This window comes from Chamaea fasciata, unplaced genomic scaffold, assembly GCF_029207755.1.
Source record: "Chamaea fasciata isolate MVZ Bird 193981 ecotype frontalis unplaced genomic scaffold, bChaFas1.0.hap1 SCAF_1, whole genome shotgun sequence".
NCBI classification, from domain to species: Eukaryota; Metazoa; Chordata; class Aves; order Passeriformes; family Sylviidae; genus Chamaea; species Chamaea fasciata.
Genome location: NW_027094086.1, coordinates 4,417,938 through 4,440,046, shown reverse-complemented (window position 1 = coordinate 4,440,046; position 22,109 = coordinate 4,417,938). Strand labels below are relative to the sequence as shown.

At 42.5% G+C, this 22,109-nt stretch overlaps 1 protein-coding gene across 9 annotated transcripts in view; it reads right to left on the bottom strand.

Moving 5' to 3' along the window:
* Positions 1-22,109, bottom strand: part of PTK2 (protein tyrosine kinase 2) — a 190,839-nt gene that overhangs the window by 88,291 nt on the left and 80,439 nt on the right. For 8 of the 9 annotated variants that reach the window (XR_010719326.1, XM_066175437.1, XM_066175413.1 and 5 more), the window contains 3 exons: positions 19,220-19,446; positions 6,166-6,332; positions 83-170 (listed from right to left, as the gene is read on the bottom strand). Coding sequence is in view for 8 of the 9 variants with exons in the window: in XM_066175428.1 (XP_066031525.1) it covers positions 83-170; positions 6,166-6,332; positions 19,220-19,446 (482 nt within the window). In the remaining variant the exon portion in view is untranslated. Of the gene's footprint in view, positions 1-82; positions 171-6,161; positions 6,333-19,219; positions 19,447-22,109 lie in introns of those variants that run through there. The other variant, XM_066175480.1, reaches the window with a different exon arrangement.

Sequence of the window (22,109 nt, the reverse complement as noted above, 5' to 3'; positions counted from 1 at the left end):
ATAAGCTACCTACATAAATAAACCCAGAGTTTTCTACATTCAGCAAAATCAGTAGAAGACAAAATAGAAGAACTGAACATACCTGCTGATAGAAAAAATTTAGAGTTGGTTTGTCCTCAGTGAACTGGTTTAGAAATCCTTTTGGTAAATACCGAATCCTCAATTCATATCTGAAAAGCAAGAAAAAGAGACTGTTGAGCAAAATTAAGATATCCTCTCAACATTCTTAAAAATAGGAATAAACTCAAACTACTAGAAAACTAATGGAAAATTTCCCTTTTGACTACTCAAGAGAACTAAACTGGAATTTATCTGTAACTGACATTTCACGGGGATGTTTACAAAGGACCTTTGTAACAGAAGCAAACTTAAGAGCCCTGCTGCCTTCTCAGAGCTTCAGAGAGGACTGAAGCAACAAGACTTGGAGCAGGTAAGCTCCAGAACTATGGGAAGGGAGGCCCCAGGTAGGTGACAACAGATGAGCTGCCAGAAGCACTGACATGACCCCTGGCAACAGCTTTTATCTTTGGTTCTCACAGGCAGGGACTTAAAACGCTGATCCTGCTGCTCCAGGAGTGACAAACACTGTCACTCACCAGGGAGCCACATCCTGCAGAAGAACAAGGAAAAGGACTCTGCTCACTCTCTGATCAATGCTCCAATATTCACTTCTGGATCTTCCATAGGTTTTAAAGGGATTTCTCTGTAAAAAGGTTTCCTGCTCCTTTACTCATCATCAAGACACATGCAAAAAGCAAACAATTTTGAACCTGACAGTCATATTTCTAAGGTAATTGTACACCAGAAGTGAGGGAAATTCAGAATGAGTCTCAACCCACAACCTACACCAAATCTGTATCCTTTCTCAAACCTTAACTTCCGCTTTTAGTCCCTAAATTTAGTAATATTTCTTGTCATAAACTTCTGCTTTCAATTCCTAAACTCAGTAATATTGCTTGTCCTGTGGTAACAGCCCATGGGGTGTTTGACACAGACTGTCTGCTTCCTCCTCTGACACATTCCTTCAATGAAAGTCTGATAATGAATGTCTCCATCCCTTGGGCTGTGCCAACACAGCATATCCTAACTAACACTCTTAACAGTACTTCCCAAAGTAAGTATATTTAACAATCTGCTCATGCTAAGAGCAAATATTACAACATTTCAATCTGCTGGTTTCAGCACGACAAGAACTTCTTTTCAGCAAGTGATCTGGCTGCCTGTAATCAAGATTTACATGGGCATTTGGTAAAAATTTACTAGGGGTAAGTGCTGCCTGGGTTTCCACTACAAGCAGAAGCTGCAATATCCTTTATTCATTGAAAATACACTGTCCCGTTAGAAACCATTAAAATAAGGAAAAAAAATTTGGAAATTGTAAGTAACAGGCACTGTATACGAGGAATACTAGAATGATGTCTTCTTGTAGTATGGCAAAGCATTTCTTAATTCCTGTGCACAGAAAACATGTTGTTAAATTAAAGAGTGAAATGCAGGAGAGGCTGAGAACAGCCGACAGAGAGTAGATTTACACTGGATATAAGGAAGAAATGTTTTACTCTGAGTGTGGTGAGGCCCTGGCACAGAGAAGCTGTGGTTGCCCCATCCCTGGAAGTGTCCAAGACCAGGTAGGATGGGGCTTGGAGCAACCTGGGATAGTGAAAGGTGTCCCTGCCCATGGCAGGGGGTTGGACTCAGTGATCCTTAAATGCCCTTCTCAATCCAAACCATTCTGTAGTACAAGGACACAGATAAACAAAAAAAGACTCAAAGTCACAGTTGAAACAAACGCTCACAGATTACTCGCATACGTAAGAGAACACAGAATCATCTATTGCTGATCAGCCTTTACATTTCATGATCTCCAGGAGATAACTAGTTATTCACTAAAATTTAGGTACCAGCCAAATTGTACCTCCAGGTATTTATGTGTCAGGAAGAGAAGGCAGCATGAGCACACTATCCAGTGCAGAAAAGCAGAGCCTCTTCTGTTTTTTATTCTGCCATATGTAATAAAATCTATCGCTGAACACAATTGCAGAGACTGACATGGAATAAAACAAGTCAGTGTAAAATAAAATACTTCCTTCCTTCCTTTTTGGGGGCTCCATAATCCAGGGCATTTTAGAATGACAAAATTGTTAAGGTTGGAAAAGACCTTTAAAATCTTGATGTCCAACCATCAACCCAGCACCACCACCATGTTCACCACTAAACAGTGTCCTCAAGTGCCAAATTCACACTTTTTTTGGAACATTCTTAAGGATGGTTACTCCATTGCTTCCCTGGGCAGCCTGTTCCAGTGCTTGACAATCCTTTCCATTAAGAACTTTTTCCTAATATCAAACTTAAATCTCCCCTGGAGCACAAATATGGTGAGGAGCAGCTGAGGAAGCAAAGGAAGCTCAGGGGAGACCTCATCACTCTCTTCAACTCCCTGACAGGAGAGTGTAGCCTAGGTAGGGGTCAGGCTCTTCTCCTAAGTAACAAGTGGTAGGATGAGAGGAAACCATCTCAAGTTGCACCAGGAGAGATTTAGACTGAATTAGAGATCAGAAAATTGGATATTCAATATCAGAACAAATTTCTACATAGGCTGTCAAAGATTGGAAGAGGTTGCTCAGAAAAGCGGTGGCATCACATCCCTGGGGGGATTTAAAAGACAGGTAGATGTGGCACTCAGGGACACAGTTTAGTAGTGGCCTTGGCAGAGTTGGGTTAACTATAGGGCCCAATTACCGTAGAGGTCTCTTCCAGCCCAAACAATTCTGTGGTGCTAGGATGCAGATCACCATTACTCTCTGGGATTAAAGAAATCCAAACAAAAATAAACAAACAAACAAACAAAAACACACGACAAAAGAAGAAACCAACAGAGGAAAATCAATCTCTCCTTTACAGGGACGTGTCTTTTTAACTGATCAGCCATGAAAGTGCTGCTTTCTGCAACAGGATTTCATGAGAGTATCAGGTAAGGCGAAGCAGCTCAGCTGGGACAGTCACCGTGAGTGACCTTCATTACCTATTTATAACCTAATCTCTGCATGGGCCTGTGGGAATGAAGTAGCTGACTTCCAAAGGCCAACTCAAGGATGGGCTCGATTTTCAACATCCTCTAAATTTACTGTCTTTGAAATGCAGCCAACTGACAAGGATGACATCTCCCTTTCTCACAAACCAGGTCTGCTTTCGGAGCAAGTATCTCAGCTGATGATCACTCCCATTATGCTTGATAAATGATTCCTGGAAGATCACCACTCTGCTTGCTGCTCTGCCCCTCTACTGGGGCTCAGAAGCACTCTGACACACCTCACAAAGGTGGGCATCAATAGGAGTTCACAAGTTGTACAGTGAAGTGACCCATCCACAGCAGAGTGAACACCACTGAGCAGTTCTGGGAGCTCCCCTGTCAGTAACAAGCACTATTAGGGCAGCTAGTGGAGCCAAAAAAGAAAGGATGATCCAACTCTTAATAACTTGTGCCACTGAAAGAAATAATCTTGCCAGTCCCAACCTTGCCTCGAGCAGGTTCCGATTCAGTTCACATCAACAGAAAAGTAACCAACACAGAGAAGGCGGGAACCAAAAGGGCAGACAAAGGGGAAGTCTTGAGTTTAATGAACTGCATCAGCTTGCTGAAGGCTCACAGAAGTATTAAGGCTCACAGAAGGAAAAGGACTGGATAACTGGAAGCCAGAGAAGAGAGAAGACAGAGTGCAGCAAGGAGAGGGACAGATCTGTCAGATCAACTTGGTAAACTCATTAAACCATCCCATAGGTGATCCAGCCTTGTATTTGTGACAGGGCTTTTCTATCACAGCTACCAAAACTCACAGTCCAGGACCGCTGGGGTGTCTCCTACCTGTGAGAGCCACAGCATGGATGTCACCCGGTTACAGGGACCTGCTTTACAAACCCAAACTACAGAGATAGAAGGTACCTGCCCTGTGGGGAACAGGCTGTTACAACACGCACAACGTTACATGAACCTCTTGATATTTCTTTTGCGTGACACAAAAGACCAGTGAAAGGAACAGTGCTCTGCACACAGCAGTTTTGGAGACATGAAGGACAGCAGCTGTGCCTACTGTTCAAGGCTCAGAACCACAAAAAGGATGAGGGTTGGTGTTATCTATGATTTAAGAGCCCCACATGCTGCTAACCCTGGCTCATCCAGCTGGGTGATGATTTTATTCTGGTAACTTTTGTGTGCAACCTACTGACAATCCATGTAACTTCTAGAACCTGGGTTAGTCCAGAAGAATTCCAAGATGTAATTTCTGAACACTGTGAATACACTACCCTTTAATATGGATGATAAAAATAAAATAACCACGTGAGGTATTTAGTGGTTTACTAACACCATAGGAAGCTTTTAATTTAAGAACCATTCCAAGACTACTTCCCCTTTAGTAATCTAAATATTTCTACAAGTACTGTCATATGATCTTAGACACTTTGTGTTATGGCATTACAAATATGACAGGAGCATTTTGATTATGCACAGCAAATCTCTCTGGGTTTAAAAGGTATGTCAGGCTGCATGTATTTGATAACACATTAAATGACACTTGGAAAGGTATTGAATAATTTACACCTTATCATAGCTCTTTCATGAGCATTTTACACAATTCCTTTCCACAAGCTTCAAAACAATATCTTTGTTTTTAAAACCAATTAAATGTGTTCTGCAATGTGTACCATGCAAGTTGTATCGCCTTATAAAAATGGAACTGACACTGGTACACTAGGTAACAAATTTCCACAGCATAAATTATTCACATCTCATCACCACATGATAGCACCACTACCATGGAAAGGATTCAGCAATCTTCTCCTTTCTAAGCTGTGATATCACAATATTATCAATAAAAAATTTCATGTGAAGGGGAAAATACCCATGTAGATCACAGAAACAAAAATATGCAACATACACAGAAGAGAAGATGCAACATTCCTGAAACACAGGTTCTAAACATTCCTAATTTCTTTGAATTTGTAGAATTTGTTAAAACTGGGACCCTAAAGAGAATTTACAAACTGAAGATTGCCAACTGCGACATCTGCTAGAATATAAAAACTCCATTTGAGAGAAATTAAGTATAGACTATTTACAATAATTTTGCAGAAGATATATTCAGCCTCTAAAATAACCAGCAACTTCTGCACAGATTGTGGTTATGAAGATAAACCACAGAAATAGATGCACAACGCCCCTGCAATGAATGAGCAACCACAGTAATCTACTCTTTGGTTTAATCTCTGCTTGGTTTATTGGTATTTTATAATTCTGAGCTCCCCATTTTCTCCAGTAAACTACTGTGTCTTTCTGCAAATAAATTTTGGTTTCCTCTTGTCTTTCTACCAGGAAAGTGGACAGATCTTCCTTCCTTCCTCTCCTGAGCAGGCACCACTAGCTTACTCTCCTAAAAAGCTGAAGAAACTTAGGTCATGCCATTTTTTAATCAATTAACCAGCATCATGAAAAACCTTAGCAAATGTGTCCAGGCTATGAAAAACACACAAAATTCTGCAGCTATCTTTCTACTGCTCATTGCTCCTGGTGCAACTTGAGAAGATCACAGTCAGAAGGCAGGCAGATAATCACTTATTGCTCTGGGCCTCAATATAAGTAAGTTTAACAACTGAGAATTTTCGTAACAGCAGAGGGATAAAATGATTTTTGACTGCACTTCACTCTTTTCAAACCACATTTCTCCTACTCAGTCTATAGATAAGTACAACCAGTACTTAACAATATCCTTTTGGCTTTATTTAAAGAACAAGATTTATCCTTTTAAAAATTGCAGCTATGTGCTTATACCTCAACTAGGAATAGCATTCCTGTCCTAAAACTTTTAAGTATGACAAAACTTGCAGATTTCAGCACAAATTATTAGATTTCTGTTTCTGTTTTATGCTTCCTCTAAATACCAGGTTTCTCTTCAGTTTCCAGGAAACCCCTTAAAATAACAAGAAACCCCTTCAAAGCAAACAGAACATTGCTCACAGCTCTTAGTGAGAAGTTTGGTGGGTTTATTTCCCCCCATTCCACCAGCGCTATTCCACTACAAGATCTTTCTTAGTAAATGAAATTACAGAGTATTTTTTACGACAAGGCAGGAAGACTTATATGACTGACATTGAACAGACTTATGCTCTTACTTCCATTCTTCTGGAGGGTGGGCTAGTTCAAATTTCTCTCTCACATTGGACACCCCCATGTCCAGGTGTAGCCAGTGAACTTCCTCAGACTGCAGGTGACTGAGCCGTAACCCATAGCAGGCCACATTTTTCACTTTGTGACTGTCCACAATCTTCTGAATTATGCCCTGAAACGGAGAAACACACACTCCTTACAAGCTGTAAAATACAATTTTTTTTTAAAAAAATTAAATACTACCCTGTAATAACCTACACAAAATACTAAACAGCACATAGGTAGCAACTTTATTAAAAATGCCAAACATATTTTATTGTAAGCTACTCTTTTATGCAACCAGTTACAATTACTGAAGTTTTACCAGCACAACTTCAGAAAACACCAATAAATATGATCCATGCATCTTATCAGATTTAGGCCAGTATTTCTTCTATGTAAAACAGAGTAAAGAATAACATAAAAGCCAAAATTTCAAAAGCAGATCTGTGGATGAAAGCAAGATGTGCTAGTTCAAAAAAACCCACCAGCAGCCTTTAAAAGTCGCTATCCATCAAGAACCAGAAAATTATCTTGGACTTTCATCCTCTTTAGTGCCCCAACAGCCAGGACTTCACAGGTCACACCACAGCCCCTTGGTTTCCTTCCCCCTCCTCCCCCAACTCATCTGAGATTCAGTAGAGATCCCTTACAAAACCAGGCAAGAGACAATTATTTGGGAACATTCTCAAACACAACAAATGTTGTTTGCCCTGAGGTAAATTTCAAAGTTTGAAGATCTCTTGCCCAAGAAATCAACCTTTTACATAAACCCATAGCAGACTGCCATGTGCTGGAGTCCAGGGCATGGGGAAAACCCCTCAAATTGCCCTGGGGGGTCTGGGACCCCTGCTGGGACCCCAGGAAAGCATTGCCTTTGACCTTAGTCCATGGGGAAAACTTCCAACACTTACGGATGAATTGAAAACAACAAAAATTTAAATTAGATAGCAGTTTAGTTTGTCACAGGGTGAAAATTTGTAGTTTTGGGTTTTTAGAATGGAAGTAGATAGGACCAAGATGGAGAATTTTGGGCGGTGCCTTAAGTTCTTCTTCTTCGACTCCATCCTCTGCTGTGACGGTGGCACAAAGACATTGGTAGAACGTACGTGATGTAGAAAATTGCATGGCTAGAACTGATAGTGATTATTGGCACAAAACTGTAAATACAGTATGCCTTAGGAGTTAATTGGACTATAAACCTTTAAAAGACCCTGAGCACCAAGCCTCAAGTTCTAGGCAGCGGCGTCTTTCAGCGCGCTAAGCCTGGTGATGGGCGGTGTGCAGACTTTAGGGTAAGAAAATTTAATAAACACCTTTTAAGACCAAAGCTGCAAGTTCCACTCATCTTTAAAACCCTGGTACAAGACTTTGAAAGAAAAAAACCCCTTAATTAGGGGGATCTTGAACTCAAAACGCCATGTCAGACATCAGAAAGGTCTGACATGCAGTAACTAAAATCCAATGTGTTAGTGGAGCAGGGATGAGCAACCTTTCAGGTGCAGTGTGCCAGGCTGTCCTGCTCTCATCTCGATTAGGGAGCCAGCAGGAGCTCTGCTGCTGCCTCACAACCCCGGCAAAGGGAAGCTGTGTCTCTCTGCAAGGCAGCAGATGCCTGCTGCAGGAGCTCAGAGCTCAGCAGGAGCTATTGCTGTTCCCAGACACTTCTCTCAGGCATTCAAAGGCCTTTGCTTCTGTGCCTGTAATGGTCTGAAAATTTCCTACTGAAAACACTCATACAGGTAACACACGCACATAGATGCACGCAGAGATGCACAAGTTGCTGATTCTTGCTCCGAATTCCAGCAAAACATCAACACACAACCCATGGAAGTTCTACAGGAGCCAGAGGTGGCCTTCTGGAGAGCGTTAAATGAGAGTGTTTTCTGCAGGATGACACTGTGGCTCTGGCACGTAGGTCTGGTGAGGAGCAGCTGAGGAGGGCCCAGCCTGGAGAAAAGGAGGTTCAGGGGGACATTAATGCTCTCCTCAACTCCCTGACAGGAGGGTGAAGCCAGGTGGGCGTCAGACTCTTCTCCGCGAGAACAAGAGACAGGATGAGATGAAATGGCCCCAAGCTGCACCAAAGGAGGTTTAGATTATGTATTAGGAACAATTTCTTCACTGACAGAAGAAAGTTTACAGTTCCAAGTAAAAGCCTTCGAACTGGCTGGCCTGTGGAAGTGGTGGAGTCATCATGCCTTGAAGTGTTCAAAAACCATGTGGATGTGGCACTTGAGGACATCGTTTAGTGGTGAACTTGGTCGTGGTGCTGGGTTCATAGTTGGATCTGATGACCTAAGCAGTCTTTCCCAACAAAAATGACTGTGACTGCTTCCCAAAATTGATTGTTTAAAGAAACAAACCCCAAAGAAACTGTTTAAAACCCTGACTTTGCAAATTAGGCAAGCAGAAAACTAACTGCAAAAAGAGAATTAAGGAAGCACTAAATCTGAAAAGAGGGGGAAGATGACACGTGTAGGAGTGGAATCATGCTGTTGGTGAGGTGATATCAAGCTGTTAAATCAGCTCATACATCTCCTCAAACTGCAACCTTTAAATAATCTTTCAGAAGCAACACAGCGCACAGAGAAATGTAAAACAAAATTCTTTCAAGTCTACAGGAAGGAAACACGAGCCATGTTTAGTAAGTTCATAGAGATTGAGTTAGAAGAGGTTCCATCAAGCCCAACAGGACCTTGTGCCCAAGAGCAGCAATATGAGCATCCTCAGAAGCATCTTTTTGGTTCAGAACCTGCAGTGCCCCAGATTTCCCTTGTCTCCCATGCCCTGGGATTGGACATCCATGCTATAGGGACAGCGAGCCCAGACCTGAAGGAAGATGGACAGCAGCAGCAAAGCAAACAGGAGGCTTGCAAAGGCTGGTATTGTGGGGGAGGGAAACTTCCCAACACTGTGGGCAAATCCAAGCTTTCAAGCAGCTGGCAGCACCACAGACTCACCAGTCACAGCCTGTCCCAACAGCCAGAAGGTGCCCGTGCTGCCGGGACAAAGGTCTGATGCAAACGAGCAGCTCCCTGCAGGCACCTCGGTAACACAACTCAGGGTGAAACAACTCAAGGAGGAGCCACAGCAGCCACACATGGGTGCCAGGGGATGAGGCAACACCAGGCAAGCACAGAGGAACATTTCCCCCAAGCGCTCTACAGGAACACTTCCCCCAAGTGCTCTCCTAACCTCAGACTATTTTTATCCCAGTGGATTTCCCAAGCCAAGCATTGTTTCTGTCATTCATCAGCCTTCAGTGAAACTCTTCCAATTACTCATCCTGTCTCCTCCTAAAGCAGTTCACTTTTTGCAACCTTCCCCAGCAATACCAAAGGTCTATTATCAGGTCAGTGAACATTTTAAATCTGCATTAAATGTAAATTGTTTAAGTTTGTTTCTTGCATGCATTTGAGGCTCTTTGTATCACAAACTACAACGGAGAACAGTTGCCTGTATCCCTGGAAACACTCACCACCACCAAGTACTCTCAGAAGACACAGAGGCATATTTAACCTCTTCTTCACCCAAAGGACACGCTCTGCTTAGTAAAGCCTAACATTTTGGCAGGCGAGCTCTCATCCAAAGGGAATGGTGCCAGTGTTTCTATGTGCAAACAGAAGAGATTCATTCATTTTCGTCTCTTCCTGCACCCTGCACAGTGCATGCAACATACAGCATTACACTTTAGAAATCTATCCCTCCCCCCATCTCTGACACTGTCAGTTGATAATGAAAATGGAGTTTCATGTTCTTAGATTATAGTTATGCCTGCTGTGATAAGAAATGGCTTTGGAAAGGAAAAAATTATGGTAAAATTATCTGTGACCATGAACCACTGAGACTATTGATATGTAAGGCTCAGCTGAAACCATTAGTGTTTACTCAGGAAAGAATCAAGATGGGCATCCCAGACTCTCTCTAGTCCTCAGGCTGGGATTTCAAAAGGACTGAAGAAGTCAGATGTCCTAATTCCCACCAAAATCAAGCGAGATTTTAAGGATCTTTCTTTTATGTATCATTAATCAAGTCTAAACCTATCACAGAATCAAAAATAAAAACAGACATATTTTCTGATCTATGTATGAAGGCTGAGGTTATGTGGCAAGGTAGTTGTTGTCAGACCAAGAAAATAATTAGCAACAATTAGTACATGCTGCAACTCAAGAAAAAGCACAAACACGAAAGAGACAGCAGAATGGGTGCACAGAAGTGCAAGTGTTGGAAAATATATTTTAAAAAGCCATATATTGTCAGGAAGGAAGAAGTGATGTTTTATACGAAACACATGAAGTGCTTCTCTTTGCTGTTGTTTAGGTAAGCTGCAGAGCTCATTCCACATGCTACCAACCCACAGCAGAACCAAAAACTGGACAAATAAGGAAACATGGTGATTAAGACACTCAAAATGGCTAGTTTGCAGTCTCTAGTAAAACATCTACTTGCTTATATATTTATAAACCAGAGAATTTGAATTTTAAAACATTTAGAGCCACATGTCCCATCAGGAGAACCCAGCACAGAACAGGGAGGCTCATCCAGCCCCCAGGGACTTTCCCAGCCCCGGCTGCTCTTTCCTCTTTCCAAATGGTCCAAGATTAATCCCCAAGGCTTGTGCTGGCACTGCAGCCAGCCTCAGGTCAGTGCATTTAACTCCCATTAGTAGTAAATAACATGGTGAGTGCCTTCAGGTCCTGGGCAACCTCCACAGACCCAGTGGAGACGCCTGGAGTGTCCAACAAAGCCACTGCCATCACTCCAGGATGGGTGACAGCCTCTGTGCCTTCCACAGTGGCTCTGTGAGGAGCCCTGCCAAAGCAGCCTGATGTTCTCTGTGGCAGTGATGAGAATGTGTAATCAGAAGTTCCCAGACAAACAACTTAACTGCTTAACCACTGCACAAAAGCAACTACAGCATCCTGCTGAGACATGTCACCACAATCTTTCAGCTGGAAGCATGGCCAAAGAAATCTGAAATCTCTCCAGACTCTACTGCAACCAGCCTTTCAGCTCAGGAGGCTCCTCAGATGGATTGCTGAGTGGAAAAAAACGGGTAAGGACCATCAGTTTCAACCTGGATGACAAACTTCTGACCTCAGTCACAGCTAGAGGTACTTGTTGGAGAGCTTGACTCCAGCAGAAACCTAATACAGAATGAGATTTCACTTTGGGTATAGGGAACCCTACATGAATATGAATTCCCGTGAGGAGTTTTCATGTGTTTGTTGGCAGCTCCCTACAACTGCAAGGCAGTCACACAATCATCTGCCACTTGAATGCGGTTTACCATAATCACGTTGATTTTAATTAGGTTTCTAAAGCTGACATTTACATCCTGAACATAAAATAGACTAGTACAGCTGAGCAAGAGAGAGTGGGAAGCCTTCAGACGAATTTCCTATCAATAACAGGCAAGGGATAGGTGACCTTTCCCTCCCTTTACCCCAGAGAGAAGAAGAAAAAGCTTTTTCTATAGGTAGAAAACTGGATAGCGCTCATTCGTCTAAAGAACCCAGACATATGCATCACAGCTATTTAAAAAAATAGATTAATATTTGCCCTAATTAGGAGAATGTGCCCAAAAATAGAATGTACAGTGCAGTATATTTAGGAGTATGCTGAAAAATCAAGACAGAGCAGAGGAAGGCCGAAAGGCACACAGTACCCTTGGCTCACCCAGTATGTATCAATAATACTTCGCTTCTGTAAATGAGTGAAAATGAATTGCTTGCTTGTAAATTAACAAGACTGATGTGCTACTATGAATAAATTGAAGACAGGATAATATACTCCCAGTGTGACTACAAACCTAATTTCCTTATTTAGTAGGAAGGAGAAAGTTTCTTGCACCAGAAAAAGTTTTGAAGTAGCAGCTCTGACATAGGCACAGCGTGCTAATGTTTGTGCAGCACTTCAAATATGTCAAACACTATTTATATATCAAGTGTTGTAACTCCTGATGACAGATTTATATGGGGGGCTTAAATGAAAAGCTGAACAAAAGTGAATGGCAAAGGTCTGATGAAAATTAATTTATAATTTCCATAAAGGAGAACTCTAGAATGTGCTCACTACACCAAAATCTGGACTGTCCTCTGATAACACTATGTTTGACAGTCAAAGCAAGAAGCTCACATTCCTCTTTTTCTCATTACTGTGCTTATCCAGCAAGCACATTTGTGTATCATATGATAAACAAGATAGGGAAACTGATGAGGCTGTACAAGAACTCTGCCCTTGAAGCCCAACAAGTTCATACTGAAACCACAGGCTGAACACAGGCTGTGCTGGTGGCCAGCATCCTGTCACCATTCCAGCACAGAGACACCTCAGCTCAAGCAACACATCGACCCAAGTGCCTCAGAGCCTTTCATATTCAAGCCATACTCAGATCTGTCATCCCAAATACCTCTCCACGCCCACAGAGAATTCCACAAGGAACCTTCCAAGCACACACTGACAGCACTGACAGAGCAGAGCTGGTACAGCCCTGCTTTACAGTCTTCTTGGATTAATCAGCACTTTTCTGATCCTACTGCACACTTCCCAAATAAGTGCAACGCTGTTTTAAAGGCTGACAATAAGTTTAGTTTTCCAGAAGCTCAACATTCAAAGCAGTGTGGGCAGCAGGGCAAGGGAGGGGATTTTGCCCCTCTGTTCAGACCCCACCTGCAGAGCTGCAGCCAACTCGGGGGGCCCAGCACAGGAAGGACATGGAGCTGTTGGAGCAAGTCCAGAGGAGGCCACCAAGACTATCAGAGGGATGGAGCAGCTTCCCCCTGGAGCCAGGCTGAGAGAGTTGGGGCTGCTAAACCTGGAGAAGAGAAGCTCCAGGGAGAACTTTGAGCCTCTTCAGTGCCCTAAAGGGGCTCCAAGAGAGCAGGAGGGGGACTTTCTGGAGGGGTATGAAGTGATAGAATACAGGCAAATGCCTTTAAATAGAAAGAGAGTAGGTTTAGGTTAGATAGTATGAAGAAGTTTTTTTTACAATGAGGGGGTAAAACACTGGACCAGGCTGCCCAGAGATGTGGTGGATGCCCCATCCCTGGAAACACTCAAGGCCAGGTTAGCCTGGGCTCTGAGCAGCCTGATCTAGTTGAATGTCCCTGCTCATTGCAGCAGGGCTGGGATAACCTTTAAATGTCCTTTCTAACCCATATTTTTCTGTGATTCTGTATTTCACTGCTCTCTATCCTCAAATGCACTTGTAAAGTTTAAGAGCCCCCTTGGATCCAGTTTTTGTACAGTTAAACACTGATGCAGCACGTTGACTTGAAGCCATCTACAGATCTAGATGTTTTCAGAAAAATGTCAAAGGGCTATTTAGATTACATTTAAAATGTTATTTTGCATATGTCTCTCATCTAAGGGTATCATGAGTATTTTGCACAAATAAAACAGGCATTCTAAAGCCCAAAGGTACTGTTGTCTTAGTATACTGATTAACAATATACCATACATCATTTTGTTTACATTTCAAGATCCGCAATTTTGAACTCTTGCTACCTTTTTCAGGTTCTCAGAAGGGAGGCACCTACAAAATAACAATACAACCATGCCTTGTTTTCTGGTACAATTCATGCAGGCACACAGCAGAGAAAAGGAAGGAAAAAAAGCTAAATTGCACCAATTTTTCAGCTCTTATACTAGACCAGGAACGATTTCATAAATTTTTACACGTACCTATTTGATGTTAGAATCGCTGCTTCTATACACCAAATAGTTCCACTGCCTCAAAGCACATATATCATTGTACACATGTAGAAATGAGATTTGAAAATGCAACCATTGCTGTAAAGCTGACTTCACCAGAAATACTAACACAGCTTTGACTCCTGCCAGCGCTCACAGCCTCTTTCCACAGAAATCTGTGTAACCAAGCTGCTCCCCCGTTACTAAATCTAGTAAGAATCTATTTTAAATGTAGTATGAACCTATTTTTAAAAAGTAACCCAGTAGATCAAAAGTTACCCAATTTATATATTTGCATCTCCTTTACAGATTGCAGTAGACACACCAGAGCAGCTCCACTCCATGCCCATTCTCCTTCAGCTCTTCAAGCTCCTGGCTTGGGAGGAACAATAAAGGAGGAACAACAAAAAACAACAAAAATATTGCTTGGGAGCAATAAAGAACATCTGGCCATTCCACAGTTGGTTAGCAGCAAGTTCAACTACTGGCTACTGTCAATGAGTCAGAATCAGAATTGTGTAGCCCAGATGTGCTCCAGAGTAGCCACAGTAGATGTCTGGCACCTTTTGTTCAGATACTGGCTCTAAATAACATGGGTTTGAAAAAGAGGGAGAGACCTGGAGGTGAGTGGGTGGAATCACATCTGGAACTGAGGCAGGACTGACAAGCCTCTTGCCCTTTTTCAGAACAGGCAACATTCTTCTTGGGAAATGCCTGAAAACCAGGAATGCTGCTGTGGATGACAAGGGATGTTCATCAATAAGGCTTTAATACTCGATCCCCTCGTGGTGCACGGTGCCAGCATAAACAGGCATTTCCTTGCTTCCCCCAGCCTTCTCAGCTGTGTCAGTCTGCAAGACAATGCAGCTAACAAGATTACAGAACTGATCTGGATTTAAAACAACAGCAAAACAATTATTCATTTTAGCTCGGATTGAGTTTGCCAAAACAGTCACACCACCTATGCCAGCACAGCTACAGCGGTAGCATGAGAAAACAAACAGCAAGAAGGAAGCTGGCACAGCTGCCAGATGAAACACGTGTCTTAACCAGGGGAGCATTTGAATTGCAGACCTTTGCACTACAGGACCTTTCCATTCCTCCACCACAAACTGCATCTCCAATCAAATACTCTGCTCTCTTGTACCAACAGCTGAAAGTACAGCATGGATTGAATGAGAGAGGCAAACAGGAAAGAAGAGGGAGCACACAGAACACAGTAAAGCAACTGAATTAACTGCTTTAGTGAAGACCCAGCTGAATGTGCATCAGCCCTTCCCCTGAAGTGCACAGCTTAGGGAACAGACTGGAATACACAAACTTCCAACCTGCACACATGCCTTCTACCTGTGAGAAGTAAGATCTTGCAGGTGGGTAGGGAAGCTGATGAATTTGCTCTAATCTTTTCACAAATGGGATGGGATGTAGCCAAGGCATGCTCCTTGCATTTAGGTTTTAAGTTAGGTAATATCCTTCCCCTTACCTAAGGATGCACTTTTTAAATTCAGCTTTTTGAGTTCTTATTCTGTCAGCATTAAGGAAGCTGACATTTCAAGGTGGTACTGCATAGAAAAGGAAGAAAAAGACATTTGAATTGAGAACAGGTTAAGAGAACCCCCCAACACTATCTTTATTTGTTCAAGAGCTCTAACCATGCTTCTCTCCAACTACAAAAATAAGGACTAATCTGCCAAATCTAATGCTATCTCTATCCAGCTTAGGTTTTAGACAGTGTAACAAAATCAGAAGAAAAAAAACTTTCTGAGAATTAAGGAATGTCTGGCAATAACCTGGTTTGAGATTTGTGGTTGTTATTTCCACACAAATAATGTCTTCTCACAGCTACTAGTTAAGAATGAAGGACAAGCTTTAAAGGCTGCAACTTTTTAAAAAGGTGTAAATCAATGCAAGCTGGGCACCTCTGGGGTGGAAAAGGAGACCACCCAGAAGATCTGCACTTCACCAAAAGTCACCTGTAAGGACTCACAAAGTTTTCCAATGCCTGCTTCCTAAAAATCACAGAGCTTCTCTACCCACTCAATCTGCTACATGCATTGGTTTGTTTGCTTTTAAATATGGTTACAATTCTGCTTCAACCACACCTGAAAACAGAGGTGCTTTTCTCCAAAGTGCTGATCAAGACCCGGTGGCAGTGTTTACTTTCAGAGTGCACTTGAGACCAAAAAATTCCATCTCAGCTACACCTACCTCCTCACATGCCGCACCTGAGGGCTGTGAGCCGGGCAGAGAATTCTCTCCAAGCCCGAAGCCTGGAAATCCCTTTGTGCATAAGCACCTAGATACCACATCCAAACAAGCCATACCAAGACAAACGGCGAAGAAAAGCAACCTTTCTTCCCCTGGCAAATGCTTGGCTGTGTCTACATACACATTCACAGGAGGAGACCACTATTTGCACATTCATAAAAGCCTTTTCTTTCTTTTGGAAATGAAGCATGTCTTTAGTATAACACCAAGGAGGGTAATTACAGAGAGCATGCCAGTTCTTTGAAATCCAAGAAAGCACTTCCCAGAATTGAGAAGCTGCTCTTGCATCAGCTGCAGAGCACAGCCTTCATCCCTCTGAGGAAACAGCTGTCTTTGAGGGACTAAATCCATCCAGAATAAGCAGAGGTCCACAGCCCAAAGTTCTTCTCAAAGCAAAGTCTACATGTAACCATACTGTTGTCTTGGCGAAAGATATTTTAAGACAAACAGCAAGGATATCACAGTCCAACCTTTTAAGGGACTCCTACAAAAAGCCGAGTTCTGGTCATAGGAGTTTAACCACCTGAGTTTTAATGGAAAGTGTTTCCCTTCATGACCGAGGTATTGTGTAGAAAGTATACAGCTAAATCACTTTCTACTCTATGCTTAGGATATCTTATCTTTTTTTTGCCTCTCTTTTTTTTTTATTTTTTTTTTTTTATTTTTTTTTTTTTTATTTTGGGAGGAAAAGGGCTTTCAACGCTCCTTCGACTGTCAAACACATCCTTCATTCACACAGGCAAACCACACTTTGTTAGAAGATGTTAGGAACCACAAATCAGGAAAGAAAATTCCAACTTTACTTTCCCTGGTACATTCCACAAAGTCCTCTGGCTTCAGCAGCAGTAACACCTTCAATTGGCTCATGTGGAGATTTCAGACCAAGTCTGACTTCTAACACTGGGAATGTACCCCAAATACTGGAAATGTTCCCCAGCCATCCCCGCAGCAGCTGTGCTGACCAGGGAGCAGTCTTGGAAGACCTTTTTTTCTCTTCCTTTTAATTGCAGAGCTGTCTCAAAGACATTCACCTTTGAATAGTCCTTCAGAGCTCCTTGGAAACAAACCCAGCTCCAGTCTCCACCCTCAGGTTGTAAATCAGAAGAAATGGCAGACAAAAGGAGGCATAAAAACCTTACAGGCTATTTTAATCTTAAATTATTCAGCTTGGTCGAACAGCAGTCATTCCAATGGAATGTAGGCTTGTACTCCAACAAGGGTTTACTGTTTCTAAAATAAATGTCATGGTAATACATCAGTGCTAGACCTTTACTACCTGCACATTCACATGCAACAGTCACTGTCCCAGTTTAACAAAATAACAAAAGAAGGACATTTGCTAGAAGAAGGAAGTTTAACAGCTACCCATCAGAACAATACAAAACTCCCGTTCTTTTTGGGAACATCCATCCAATTAAAAGTACATGTAAAAATTAAAAACTAAGGCAAGCTTCAAGTAACTGCCACATGCCCGTTCTTTTGATCCTGTTTTTATTTAAAAAATGGCATATTCTTGCTTTAAAAAAACAATATATAACTGCCAACTGAACTCAGCACTGAATTTCTTAAAGTAACTCCAAGTTTTGTATCCTTAGAGTCCATAACCACAGGTATTCCTGAGCTGGAAAAAAACAGATTTAATCTCTGCTTTTGTTTTCCAGGGTTTTACATACGTCTCTGGCAAGACAGCCTCCATTCAAGCACCACAGTAAGAGCCCTGGACATTTATCCACAGGAGATGTTTGCAAGGTTAAAAACGTACTGAGACATAGTTTTTCTCCTCTTGTACCAAGTAATGCACTTTATAAAACAAATCAATCAGATTAGAGATAGCATCCATTAATACTTGAGTCAGGGAGCAAAAATGTTTCAAGTGGCACCCAAAAAACTACTCCACGCAAAGAAATGTATGCAATTGATGACAATGATTCCTATTGTTGAACCTCTGACCTGTCCACACACCAAATTATCCCTGAACACAGACAGGAGCTTATTGAATTGACAAAAGACAGATTTTCTGATCATCACCAGTGAAAATCCCTGGATTTCACAAGGTCTGGGATCAAGATCACAAGACCTCCAATCCCAAAACTCTTTAGGAGTTTTTTTAAAATTCATTTTCGTTTGCACAAAGGAAACTTAAGAGGGCAAAAGACAAAGCAAGTCTCCTTCACTCAGTGACAACTCTCTCCTTCCTGCAGAATCACATCTTTGCAGTGGAATTTGAAGAACTGTTGGAAGGAAGGAGCAGATGGGGACCTGCTTCTACAGCAAATACCTCACAGCAGAAAACAACCCCACACACCACCTACCACCCCGCAAGATTGTGCTCTTGAAGGATACTTAAAAAGACAAGCAAACCACAAAAGCTTTTGACACGTTAAACTGGGCTTCATTACAGTTTAGATACCTCAAATATTTCAAAGATAAATGCAGAGAAGGTACGATCTCAGCATTAGAGAGGATGTAAGCTGACAATGAAGTGTTTTCATGCATATACAACATTTCCACAGAACTCAAAGATTACAGACACTTATTCTTTAAAAAGTCACAATCTTTGGGTTTTTTCCATAGGTGAACTGAAGGACAATATTGCAAAAATACAAGCAGCAGGTGACTACCAGGAGGAGAGGACTGACAAACAGACTTTCTCGGGGGAAAAAAGGGATTCTTCAGAGCTCCATTTTCCCACACTATGGGGCAATAAGCTTTCAAACAGTACTTCTTTTCCTATATGATATGCATTATACTTAAACATTTTAAGCACGTAAATACACACATCTTACAATTAAACACATTCGTTTCTTATCATTTCTTTAAAACATGCAAAATGTCATTTAATGTCACTTTCATCCCAGCTCTCATTCCTACTGTGAGGTGTCACACAGGTTAGTACGACTTAAAGCTCCTGAATTTACTCAAAATGTACAACAGGTCAAGATTGCTTGAAAATAAAACATGGAAATTGTTTGTTTTCTTCCAGATTTTTACCTCCCCTTCTTTACGATAACACTTAAGCTAAAGATGGCATAAGAATGCTAAAATCGGACTTACTCGGACATCAGTAGCATCTCCATGCCGGATAATGCTGGCCCACGTGGTCGGTTCACTGCTGTTTTCAAAGTAGTGGAAAACCTTTAGGACTCGTTCCATGGCCCCTGGGGAACGCTCCATCCCAGTACTGAAGTGAGTCTTTGCACTTGAACTTGGGGTGTGATTCAAGTTTGGGTCAAGGTAAGCTGCTGCCATGGTTTTGCTAGATGCTAGGTATCTGTCATATTCTAGGGAAACAAGAAAGAAATTAATTTTAGTTATGCATGATTTTATACTTCATACAAGGCATTTACCAGAAAACCATGAAGACTCACTTCCTTTTTGGAAAGCAACTGAAGTATTTATATATCTGCAAACATGGAAACCTACTTTGATGACTATCAGAGAAACTGCAAGCCTCTTGGAGCAAGTGATCTGAACTTGAACACCACAGTTATTTATAGAAGTGGTATCTTTAGCAAAACCTCTTCCATTCATTTCTCAGTGACTTAACCCAGGTCCCCGACAAAGCCTTCAACGCCAAATACCAGCTTTTAGTTCAAACAGGAGTTTTCATCCTGAAAATACGCCAAGTCTGGTCCCACAGCAAGCCTCTAAAGAGGCATAAGGAAACCCCAGCACTGAACCTCTTAGAAGCTCTCCACTAAGAAGCCACATGCCAACACCAGGCTCTCCTGTTTCAAGGCTGAAACACTGAAAGCTTCATTCCTTTTGTGCTAGTTTGGGAACCAGTGGGGCACAAAACCATTCAGGATCTAAGTTCACTATTCAGTGTGGAACCATTAAGAACACAGCTATCCTTCCTCTCAGCAATTCCTGAACAAGTGGGTAAGTTTTATCTTCCACCAACCTGATGGCAAAAGGCACAGACCGTGGTATGAGTCTGTATGTCAAAGGAGAAAGAAGAAAATTGCCTCTTGGCTACTGCTCCTAATTAGTCAGCCACAAGCAGATGGTGTCTGCGAAATCAATGCAGCCCAAGAAAAAAAGAGCAAAGAGTACCTCCTCCCTGCCTGCCAGTCTAGAGCATCATTCCAGTCTGCTGGCTGCAGAGAGCAAAGGACTGCAGGGCTCTGCTCCAGGGCTTGGACAAGTGCACAGAGCTTTCTCTACCTCCTCCTCTTCACAGCGAGCAGCCAGTGGGGAGGCAGTTTTGAAAACGTGAAGTTAAAAATAAACTAAACTTGATCTTTTTGGCATAGCGCTCTGAACGCTTTCCTGGTAGTAAACTGAACGCCTGAGCCCTGGTTTGCTTCACTGAGAGGCACAAGAGAGACCCCTGTTTCCACCTGAGATCCTGTAATGCCTGGCTGCTCCTCAGAGCTTCAGCCACTACCCTGCCACCTGACAAGGTGCTCTGCTGACCTCCCCAAAAACTGGCTCAAAAAACTATCGGGGGGGAAAAAAAATCAAAACAAAACCCCAGGTGATCTGGCTTCCAGGACTGGCTTAGTTTCATGCCACGGCTGCCTAACAGAAGAGAAGCAGAAGCAGCCGGGATCAGGCTGAAGGGAGAGCGTCTCCCCTCTAGCAGCAGCTGGTGATAACACCAGCCACACACACCATGAGCTCAGCTAACAGGTATTAGCACCAGCAATATCTAGGGTTGAAATCTTCAGACTGTAGATAACAACATTTGCGAGGCTAAAACCCAACTGGAAGTCTTAAGCATCTATCTAATTCCGATCCACCAGATAAAGAAGAAACAACAGCCCGTCTGGGCAGGATGTCTTTACCTCTTGAATAAATGGTTGAATTGCGTTCATCCACGGGAACTAAGAACTTACACCAGACAGACAAAAGGCCTCTAATGTCCTGCCCTCAGGGAAGATGGTAAGAAGCCAAGGAGGCTCTCCGAACACTCCCACAGTGTCTGACCCTTGATGGACTTCCTCCACCTGCCAGAGTTTCCTACTTCGGTGAAAACTCAAGAAACCATCACAGCTTTGTCGTTCCTCTTTTCTGGCCATCAATACAAATGAATTAAGCCAACCTCAGGCACGCATTAAAGCCTCTCCTCCTCTTCACCTCTCACGAACAGAGGCAGATCTGAAAATGCCGGGAGCCCCTCAGCAACTCTTTGACTTCTCCCCACCAAAGCAGCCCACGAGCTGTTTTCACACAAACACCGACTTTAAAGCTGAAACAGGCACAAAAATCTCCCCTCTGGCACACTGACACCAAAACAACAAGACCGTGCAAGCTCCGAACGGCAGGACTCTTTTCCTGTAAAGTTAAAACAGCCATTGCTAAACCCCAAAGGTCCGCAGGGTGAGGAGTTTCACCAGGACAAATTCAGGCAGATGAACAGTCCAATTGCTCAGAATGAAATTGCGGTTTTCAGGCTCAGACAAGGCCGCTGACCTTGAGCAGGACGCTCTGTAGCCTTCAGAACAACCCACCCTACCTCAAGGTCACTGGTGAAACTGCTGAGCTTTATTTAAAGTTTACATAAGTAGACAGCAGGGAGAATTACTACAACACAAAGCAAAATGAGTCATTTTTTCCCAGAGGAGAACCAAAAGAATGCCCGCTTTAGTATTAATTCACCACACTCCATCCACTTACTACACACATTCATCAGGTTTTATGTGGCTGAAGAACAGGGAGAAGAAAAGCTGTCAGGGAAACACCAAACCAAGCATTTAGATGTCTAGCCATAAGCTTAAATATGGACAATCTACACCCCTTGGGAGCAGCAAACAGCAAAGCAATGCAAGACTCCAGTACCTACACACTGAAGTGCTCTTACAAGGTGTCATTTCAATGGACAGCCGAAACACTATTATAATGTTTCCATATTCATCAAAATGTGGATTAGACACCAGACTGACAGTACCGGGTACAGGGTCAGTTTTCACAAGGTTGCATTTCACAGAGGTTTTTCAAA